This window comes from Squalius cephalus (assembly GCF_949319135.1).
Source record: "Squalius cephalus genome assembly, chromosome: 13".
Lineage (NCBI taxonomy): Eukaryota > Metazoa > Chordata > Actinopteri > Cypriniformes > Leuciscidae > Squalius > Squalius cephalus.
The window spans coordinates 15,540,960-15,551,925 of record NC_137134.1 but is presented as its reverse complement, the minus strand read 5'-3'; the positions used below and the strand labels follow the sequence as shown (position 1 = coordinate 15,551,925).

Below are 10,966 nucleotides of genomic sequence, written 5' to 3'. Positions count from 1 at the left end.
AAACTTAAACTTAAATTAAATTTTTACTTACAAAAAAATAGCTGACATTCATACTGAATTATTTATTATTATGCAAGGCAAGGACAAGATTATACAAGAAACAATTTAATAACAAATTATCCAGTTCCATCTACAGTATATCATATCAGCTAAGACAACGCTATTAATATTGATGAAAATAATTGAATTAATATTACCAAAAATGATTCAAATAAAATGAAAAAAATATTATAAAATGTTATAAAAAATATATTAATAATAAATTAATATATTTATAAATAAATGTATAAAAATGTTTTATATTTTTTTTATTTTCAGTATTTTGTTTTACATTTTTATAAAACAAAATTTATGTTCATGATAGAAAAAACTGAAATTTGATTTAAAAAGCTGTTGTCAATGCTAACATTAATGAAAATAATTTGTATAATATCAATCTATATCAAATTAATAAAATATGAATATTTTAACAAAATTATAATATTAAAAAGTGAAAATGTAATAAAATATTTATATTTTATTTAGTATTATTCTATATCTTTTATTTTCAACAATTTGTTTTTCCAATTTTTTAAACATAAAACAATTTACATTCTTGATAATAAAAAAGCAGGCAAAAAAATAATAATCCTTGGTTGGACTGAACAAACAAATTATGAAATGTTGCTCCTTCATTGAAGTCTTATTTTCCCCAGTATTCCCTGTTATATGCTTTCACATTAAAATCATTTTAACTGCCATGTAGAGTACAATCCAAAGTGACAGGTGCAGGTGCACAAATGCTCTTTTGGGTCTCATAATCTCACCCAGTATATCTGACGTGGGACCTCCTCACCATGGTAAATCTGAGACAGATAGGCATGTGCATCTCTCAAGCACACATGCGCCCACATTCACATCTAAACGTGCCCCAGCAGATGAATAACCCGGAGAACACCTCACACCGCCTGGTGCTTTTGTGATCATTTCTCTTGCATCATGGCATGCAATCAGAAATCAGATACACAGCAAAAGGCAAAGTGTATGGCGTTACTCTAAGCCAATGATGATACATACATAGATAGATAAACACACAGAAGTGCATGTACACATATATAATTAGTTATCATTCAGCACCCTGTATAAGTGGATGGTCTATTATGTCTTTATCTGGGTTGCTAAGGAACAGTTTTGAAATTAAGCTGATCAAAAGGGAGACGCCAGAAGGCCAAACGATTAAAGCAAAGTTGTTTAGAGTGTGGGAGGCTGTTTTCATTAAGTGCTGCAGACCAAAAGACTGGCTATGGTTTGATAATATGCCAGGCAGGAACGTGCATTCCACCATTTCAAGCGCACACAAAAGTGAAAATTCTTACAAACCCAAATGATGTTTTTTTCTGGTATACGGGATGATATTGGTGCCTGCAATTGTACAAATCATAACCGTATATTTCATTAAGTGATATAATGTTAATATACCAATCTTTGCCAATCAAAATCATTCACGCAGGAACTTCTTTTTACTGTTTTCATCATATATTATTCAGTAATTTATAGCTTTTACTTGTAAAAAAAAAACAAAAAAAAAAAAAACAGATTTGGCAATATTATACAGTAAAATTATAGGCAATGTTAATTTAGTTTCCACTGCACAGTTACAGTTAACAAATGAACATGTTTTGGTGTAGAGTTTTTACTTTTTTACAGTGTGGTGATGCAGTTTCATTCCTATTTGAATTTACATGAATGCAAATAAGATTTGAAAGCTGCAGCAGAGGAGATTTCGGTGCTCGAAATATACACTGTTAAAAATTGCTGTAAAAATACAGTGAATTTCCAACAGTAAAATACTGTTATTTCAATAAACAGTTTAATCCTGTAAATTTACAGTCTATGTTCCATAAATTAATTACTTGTCGTAAATTTACAGCATTTATCTGTAAACCCATTTATTTCTGGAAAAAACAGTCTTGGACTGTAAAAAATAGCACGTGGGGGCGGGGATTCGGGGAATCTTCAACGCAGTCTATTTTCGAACAGAAAGCAGTCAAATAACAGAATTGTTTCGCAACACTCATCTAGACGGTCTTAAAGAAGGACATTGTTCAAGGTAAGTTTATTTCTTTACTGTTATTCTGTTATGTTGCTCCCAACCTGTACAATCGCCTTTTTCAAGAGGTATTTTTGATTGTGCTGTTACTGAGCGCGAATCGCGTTTTGTAGACAGAGCTCTCAACGGTTGAGGCATTTCGCCTGCTAATGAATGTTCTCTGAGCTCCGATTATCACGGCGAACTTGATTAAAGTTAAGTTACCATTTAGAAATTAGTTTGGCTTTCATTTGTAGTAACCGTTAACTCGATTTACATGAATTTCTGATTCAGTAATGTTACACAATGCGAATTTTACCAGATGCATTACTGCATTAGGCCTAATGATATTCGCATAATATTATGCACATAAGATGGAGAATACAAAACTACACGCAATATCCAGATCCATTATAATAATTAAAAGTTAGTGGTCAATTTGTTTAGTTTCCATGCAAATAATGTAAAGCTGTTCAAATTCCCAAAGCAATATATATATATATATTTCGATTTAGTGGTGCGAGTAACTGTTACCAGTGTTTTTGTGAGATTCACATGTAACTTACATAGCCTACTATTAAAAAGTCAGAGGTTATTTTTGAAAGACGAGGCGGATATTCTCGACTTTTCGGCGCGAAACACGTTTTGAAGACAGACAGTTCTCAACAGCTAAGAGGCATTTCACTATTCAATGTTCTCCGTGCTCGACGTAGAATTTCTTGGCTTGGTTTAAGATGACGAAATAATAATTATTTCTTCTTTTTTTCTAGGAATCATTTCTTTGCTTGGTTTAAGATGACGAAATAATAATTATTTCTTCTTTTTTTCTAGGAATCATTCACTTTATGTAAATGTTTTACTGAGACAGTACACAGCCCTAATCTTTGGTGAGTTTCACGCCATGTATACTTGCAAACTTTGTGCACAAGCATGCAGCACCATGTGCATTTATAAGGCACATGCGAATTCAGACATGTTTCCAATATAACTTTTAGTTGTGCTCTGCCTGTTGCAAATTTTTTTTTGTCTCTTTTCAAGTTAAGAGACAAATTAGTTGCATTACAGCTTATTTATATTTAATCCAATATTTACATTGATAAAAGGTAGATTTAGTAAGTTTTCTTTTTTAATGTGTGTGTGGGGGTGTGTTTTTTTTATTACCCTTAGACGATTCATTGGGATAAACCCTGAAAGAAGTTGGAAGACCTGCAGAGGCAAGGTGGTTTCAAAGAAGACTGGAAAACTTGTCAGCAAGAAGTCTGCCACTGTCAATCCCAAAGTTGCTTCTCTCCCGAATAACCTCTTCGATTTCAAATGGAACTTCGTCTAGGTAACTAAACTTAAATGCCCACTGACACTCACATTTGTGCAGCTTCCTAAAAGAATCAACACCTCTTAACTGCATTCATATTCAGTGGTAAGAAAATATCTGAACCCTTTGGAATTGGATGATTTTCTGCATTAATTTGTCATAAAATTTCTTCATCAGTCACATGAACAAAGTGTTTAAGCTAGCTACACAAAGAATTATAATCTTTCATAACTTTACTAAACATCCCATTAGCCACTCTCAGTGCAGTGTAATAAAAATGTACATTTTGTAAGTGACTACATTGTTACCTCTATGAACCACAAATGTTGTTTTTGTTTCGTGATGGTTGTTCATGAGTACCTTGTTTGATCTGAGCAGTTAAACTGCCCAATGTTCTTCAGAAAAATCCACCATGTCTTGCACAGTCTTTGGTTTTCCAGCACATTCTGAACAATTAAACCCTTTACAATAGTGACTGCATGGTTTTAACACCCATCTTTTCACAATGAGAACTACTCATTAGTTAGAGGACTCCACTATTATATAGGGTGCCAGGGGGATGATTTTATTCTGAACATCAGTGGACAGTTTAACTGCTCAGAACAAACAAGCGAATCATGACCAACTATTACAAAAAAACAAAAAAAACATTTGTGGGTCATTAAGTAACAAGAAGTTCACTTACTGCAGCACTGTGAATGTTTAATGAGATGTGTTTAGTAAAGTATAGATAATCTCTAAGATTAGTTATGTACAATAACATGATCATTTTATGTCTCTTTTAAAAGTGTTCATAGAATATGTCATCACTAGTTTTTGTCATGTGATTTATTTTACCACTAAGATTTTCTTGATTTTCTTTCCTCTCAGATCTGGATTTCCTCTCAGACCAGATGTGTCAAAAGCTGATGTGGGACGTTTTGGCAGTTTTTTTTGCCTCTTCTTACGTTTTTTCACCAATTGGTTCTCTTGTCCTCTCAGATCGGGATTTCCTCTCAGACCAGATGGGTCAAAATCTGATGTGGGACGTGTTGGCTGTTTTTTGCCTCTTCCTACGTTTTTTTCACCCATTGGATCTCTTGTCCTCTCAGATCCGGACTTCCTCTCAGACCAGATCTTTTAAAAGCAGAGATGTTTTGGCAGTTTTTTGCCTCTATCAAGGATTTTTCATCCATTGGTTCTCAATATTTTCCTCTCAGACTCAGAATTCCTCTCTTGCCTGGATGCTGATGTGACATGTTGAATGTAAGGTTTCTTTGTTTGCCTACTGGTTCCTCACATTGAATTTTACAATGTATTTTCTGTGACTTTTTAATGTATTGTTAAAACTTGTTAGCTGTTTTAAATAAATGGCAAACAATACTGTACCATAATCTATATTTTCTTCATTTTTTCCATTAAGTAAATATAGGGATGTTAATAGATATCGGACAATAGAGTAAATAGAAAACAGTATTTATATTCTAACTTTTTATACTATAGAATTATAGCTGGAACCATTACTGCCAGTACTTTGTGAAGCACAGCCATAAAATTAAAAACTGTAGAATTACGGTAAATGGCTGGAACCACAGCTGCCAGTACTTTACTGTGAAATTACAGCATTGTTGAAACCGTAAAATTACGGTAAAGGGCTGGAACCACAGCTGCCAGTATTTTACTGTAAAATTACAGCATTGTTGAAACCGTAAAATTACGGTAAAGGGCTGGAACCAGCTGCCAGTATTTTACTGTAAAATAACAGCATTGTTGAAACCGTAAAATTACGGTAAAGGGCTGGAACCACAGCTGCCAGTATTTTACTGTAAATTTACGGGTGAATTTTTTACAGTGTAGTGTATATTTAGTGAATATTTCTGTGCTCGACAACTTTTATTATGAGGCTCGTTTTTTTTGTTTTTTTTTTTTGTTTTTGGAGCTTGACAGCAACTGTGCCCATGCACTTTCATTCAAAGTAAAAGAGCAGCATGAACATTTTGCTAAATATCTGTTTTTATGTAAATGATGACAACATTTGGTAAATTCTTACTTAAGCATAATGTGCAATACCTGGTGCACAAGTGGATGTACTTTTGCTGTAGGTATGAAGGTGAGCAAAGAAAGGTTACTGTGTGTATATGGGAAGGAGGGCACAGTAACCTGACAGCAGGTCAGTGTGTGTGTGTGTAAACAGATGCTCTGAGCCAGATTTCTACACTCCCTTGTGCAATAATGCGTCAATAAAATGAGCCTCATCAACTCAACATTTGAACCCATGCTCTTTAAAACCACTTAGATCCACTCAACGCACATATAGGCTAAACAAAATAAATCAACTGCCCGACACAGGATGTGGTTTAGACCAAAGGATCATGGTATTTTTCTCCAAAGACAGCCATTTAAAAGCAGTGTTGGGGAAAGTTACTTTTACATGTAGGCTAATGTTACAATTACGGATGTGCACGAATACTATGTTCAGAAAGGTAATGGCGCATTCTTTCGGAGCCCCTAAAGGAACATGGTGATTGGGGGGGATACGAGATGAAAGGGAAAAAAAATGTTCAATGCTTTTGTGTTCTCTCACAATAATAACATAGGTAATTATTTTGTTTATAATTTGAGGGTATCAGGGATCAATATGAGAGGTATTGAAATTGCTCTTTGAATGCGCTATCTTCAAGAGAGAAGTGAAATCTGATGTACTGTATGTAACCAACTACCGCAGCAAGACTAACCATGTCCCTTTAGGCTGTATAATGTATTACTCATTTTCCATGAATTTCCGAATTCGCACTTAGGCTTCGACCACATCCCTAGTACCAATATTTCGTTACTCACTAAAAAAGCAACTAATTGAGTTACTTAGTTACTTTATATTGGATAGTAATGCTGTTACTTTTGGATTACTTTTTCCTCACCTGGGCTGGGTTGTTCATTTCTTAATAACAAGAAAAAAAGGTGTATTTTGTCAAATGTTAAAGGCCCTTTCACAGCAAAAGTGAAATTTACATTTTTAAGATGTTTTTCATTCAAAGAAAAAAAAAAAATGTTTTAACAACTGTTCATTGAAAGGTTCTTTGGGGAACCAAAAATAGTTATTTAATGGCATATGGTGCAAACAACTATTTTTAAGAGTGTAAGATAAAAAGGTACAAAAGAGTTTCACTTCTATTGGGGTTTTATTACACAAGACAATGACATAATAGTCATTAATAAAAACAAAAACACATTGCAGTTGTGCAAAATTTACAACTCTTATAAAATATCGTAAATATTAAAAACAGATCATAAGTATTCACATATTAATTTAAAAAATAGCATTTTGTCTTATAAAAATATTTTATCCATTCAGAAAAAAATGGAAGGAATAGAAACAATAAACAGGACGGACAGAAAGGAGACAGATGGAGAAAAGGAGTGGCAGAGATGGACAATAAAACCCACAGATGTCCTGTCAGCCAACTGTTAATATGAAGATGAAAACATAAAATGCTACATTCAAAATAAAATGTACAAAATGATGCACCCTGTTCAGGACAGGATATATAATCAAACAATAAAGAAACATATACATACTTGTGGCACATCCATTATAAAATCAGAAAGCACATGAAAAGTGAGTCATTCAGTGTTTTGAGTTAGGAACACTTCCATACGCACACCGCCAAACTTCCACCGAAGAACATGTAAAGAAGATTCTTCACTTCGTGTGTAATTTCGAAACCAAAGCCCTCGCCAATCACCACATGCCAAGAGTTCCCAAACTTCTTATCCATTGACTCCTTAATCATTTTAGCGGCGCTCTGTTGAGAAGGAACTCACGTTAGGAATCACAAATGAGATCTTATTAATATCTCAACTACTTCTCCAAGATGGGAATGTGAGCTAACCTCATTATTAGAGGCAAACTTCTCGCACGCCGTAACGCAGAGCTCCATGGTTTCCACCCGCATCTCCTCAGCCATATCTGTGTGCTGTGGAGGGAATACATGTAGCGGCTCAATTTGACCCACATCGATTTTTGGTGGTTTGATGTTTTACTTGAAGTTTTGTGATTTATTTTTATTTTTATAAAGGGTCATGAACATGCCTGCAAAGTGTCGACACTCTGACGTATTGTTAGCCTGGTTAAAACTAGACCATTCTCAGTAGTAACTGAGTTATGGTCTGGCAAAGCTCCATTGACAAATCATTTCCAAAGGGGCGTCACCAACGGACGTCGCTCAAATGCCTCTGGGCGCAGTTGGATAGACCTAAAACCAATCAGAGCAATCGTCATCGTGTAAAGCCATAATGCAGCGTCCCAATTCGCCTAAGTTACACTACGCCATAAAAGTATGTACTCTTTTTGTGAAGAAAAGGTATTTACTTTTGAATGTGTAGCAAAAAAGTAGGCAAGCTTTGGGACATACTACTTCGTCATCTTTATCGGACGGATCTGTTGCGTGCATCCGGTCACGTAAACTGCCCCGTCAATCATCTTGTCACAGTTAAAATCCTCTATTAAATCTCATTTAATTTCCTACCGTTTCGGAGAGAAATGTAGTAGCACGTTCATCTGCCAGTGGGTCTTTGATGGAGACTGTCCTCATGTGTTTGCAATTTGAATATAATAATGCATTTAAAAGTTGAACGGACGTCGCTCAAATGCCTCTGGGCGCAATTGGATAGACCTAAAAACCAATCAGAGCGATCGACATTGTGTAAAGCCCGCCTCAACGTTTCTGATTGGTGCCGCGATTTCGACGGCATGGAAATGGACTTGAATGGGCTCTTTGCCAGACTACTTGCAGAGCAAATCTAAATTTGCCGGAAGTTGTCTGGATTTTCCCAGGCTAATGTATTGTGGAATGTGCGTACAAAATTTATATGTTTCGACCCGCATATATCATGGTTAAAGGCAGCTACACAGAGACAAAATAAAACCCTTTTTTGTTATGCCAGTTTCCCACACACTGTCTGAGGGTACTATTGACAGTAGAGCTATATGATTCTGGACAAACTGAAAATCACGATTTTTTGTTTCAAATAGAGATCGCGATTCTCCCATGATTCTGAACAGACAACTAAACAAAATAACGTAATTTACTAGAGGTTCTGACAAAATGTTAATTGCTGCAGTCTATTTAAAATGTTTTATTAATTTGAATGAATGGTTCAATGACTCGCTCATAAATACTTCACTTGTTTCATTACTGGATGAATCAGCGTTTTAGAACGAATCTCTTGAGTGAATGATTCAGTGACAAATACAATTTTAACAGTCACTTGTCGCCACCTACTGGTGTAACGATGTAATCGATACAATGGTTATTTAATGTAAATATTAGCTATATTTTAATCACTACTGGAGACATCAGTGTTTATATCTGAACTATAAACTTTTATCCCAGTACTTCTATGATATTATGAATATTTGTAGCACAGAAACAATGATACTGTGATTTTGAAAAGACTGTGAAGCTGTTTAATACCTATTATATACATGGCAACTGCTTTCTATGCGTCAGCGGCAGCGCAAACGCAGATCTGAATGTTCTGGTGTGATTTTGTCAAAGGTTTAATAGACACAGGAGAATCGTTGTCATTTAGGAATAAGATCGCATGTGTGTTTCATTCGAGATTGTAATCTTTTAACGATTAATTGTGCGGCTCTAATAGACATTTACATTTATGCATTTGACAGACAGAAATAAAAAAGGTAATTGTAACTTTTTACCTTACAATTCAGACTTTTTTTCCCCACAGAATTTTCTATATCTCGCAATTCGAAGTTTATAACACTCAACTGCGAGTTTGTCTTACAATTCTGAAAATTCTGAAAAATGAAAAAGGTCATTCTGGCTTTTTTTGTACATTTTTTTCTCAGAATCGCAAGATATTATTTTGCAATTGCGAGCAATAAAGAGAGAAAAATTAAGAGATGTGAGATATAAAAATTGCAATTGTGAGGAAAAAAGGTAGAATTGTGAGAAATACCTTTTTTATTCTGTGGCGGAAAGAAGCTTCTATAGTTTATAATATTCATAACTTGTAAAAAAAAAATTGTATAATGATTTTATACTTCAAATGTTCTCGTTTTTTTATTTTTTTTACTTCACAATATAGTGTCATGAGTTAACATTAGTTATCTATAATTAAAATGAACTAAGAATGAAAAATACAGCATTTATTAATCTTAGTTCATGTTAATTTCAACATTTACTAATACACAAATGCAAAAGTTGTACTTGTTAACATTAGTTAATGCAGTGTGAATTAACATGAACAAAGTTTTGTATTAAACTAAATTAACAAATATTAATAAATACAGTAACAAATGTATTGCTCATTGTTAGTTTATGTTAGTTAATACAAACTAATGTTAACAAATGAGACCGTATTATGTAAAGTGTTCCCTTTTTTTCTTTTTGTATTGTGTGAGAAGTTTTAAATGTTAATGGCTTTTACCAGATTTTTGTTGGTTTCCAAAGTGTGATTTTTGATGAACTGTAATTGACAAGCACCATAAAAATCACACCCATAATTTGAACCTAATATAATGAGATCCAGGAAAATTTAAATCCATTTAAGCAACAGTTTTTACCCGTATGAGAGGAAAGCTGTGTAGTCTCTTATAGTCTGCCTCGTCCTTCTTGCCATCAACTGTCTCTGCCATGATGTTAAGCTCTAGATGAGGAAACATTAACAGATGTAAGATACCAGAAATCATATCTAATAAATCTAAGATGGGTATGGGAAACTGTGGTATCATTAATACCATGGTATTTTGATATATACTATAGTACAGCAAACGTACTTCAAAGAATACAATGACATTTCTATTATAAGGGTTTAATGACATGATATTACCATGGTACATGTCCAAACAACGTTAATACCATAGTACTTTTTTGATAATATAAATGTAATATAAAAGCATATTTTAAGGTGGTTACTAATAGTTCTGCATGTTTATGAAGCTAGCTTTGCTTTGGAAAGCAAACAGTATAATATTAGGGAAACCTGCTAGCTCGTTAGCATTGTTAGCTCACTTGATTTGCTCGGTCTCTAGCTTTTATTTCCATTAGTCTTTTCACTACCTAAGCATTTAACGTTGCATATAAACAAACGCGGAAGGTGTGAAGAGACATTTACGTACCGTAGTGAAAGAAAACTCAAGTTATATGAGCTTAAACCGACGTCGCTAAGGAGACATGTCCACCATAGCAACCACTCCTGCGCGTCAGCTGAGAGCGTAGCCCCGCCTCTCGCAAAAAGAAGCTACTCTTGATTGGTCCTTTGGCGTGTCGGTCAAGGAGTTCACGGACACGTCATGCACCTGTATTTTGTCATTTGGCGAGATTTTCTTTATTTCGGGACAAAGCATGGAAAATGCACATTAAAGACGTACCCTAAAATACTACTTAGGATTTATACAGTTAATAATGTTTTGGGGGAAAAAGGAAACAATTTTGAATTTGTTTTATTATCATTGCATTTACTCAAGATTATTTTGGAAGGATTATTTTGAAAGAAAACTGGGGTGTATGATACGGAATGTAAAGATTAATTGCCTATACATTATGCTATTTTTTTTTAAAGAAAATACAGAGCTAATTGCAGCT

General features: G+C 34.2%; 1 protein-coding gene across 1 annotated transcript; it reads right to left on the bottom strand.

The window, feature by feature from the left end:
• Window positions 1–6,916: 6,916 nt before the first annotated feature.
• Window positions 6,917–10,634, bottom strand: dnal4b (dynein, axonemal, light chain 4b). Its single transcript, XM_079891479.1, has 4 exons — window positions 10,501–10,634; window positions 9,946–10,028; window positions 7,250–7,333; window positions 6,917–7,162 (listed from the first exon to the last, which is right to left on the bottom strand). Exons 2-4 carry the CDS (start codon window positions 10,015–10,017, stop codon window positions 6,998–7,000), a joined length of 321 nt encoding a protein of 106 aa, XP_079747605.1. The 5' UTR covers window positions 10,018–10,028; window positions 10,501–10,634; the 3' UTR covers window positions 6,917–6,997.
• Window positions 10,635–10,966: the final 332 nt, after the last annotated feature.

Bases quoted from the DNA above. Each gene is read 5' to 3' on its own strand.
- dnal4b (XM_079891479.1), bottom strand. From the start codon at position 10,017: ATGGCAGAGACAGTTGATGGCAAGAAGGACGAGGCAGACTATAAGAGA. The intron at 7,334-9,945 runs GTAAAAACTGTT...TTCCCTCCACAG, and splicing joins ACAGCTTTCCTCTCATACGG to CACACAGATATGGCTGAGGA. The intron at 7,163-7,249 runs GTTAGCTCACAT...CCTTCTCAACAG, and splicing joins AGTTTGCCTCTAATAATGAG to AGCGCCGCTAAAATGATTAA.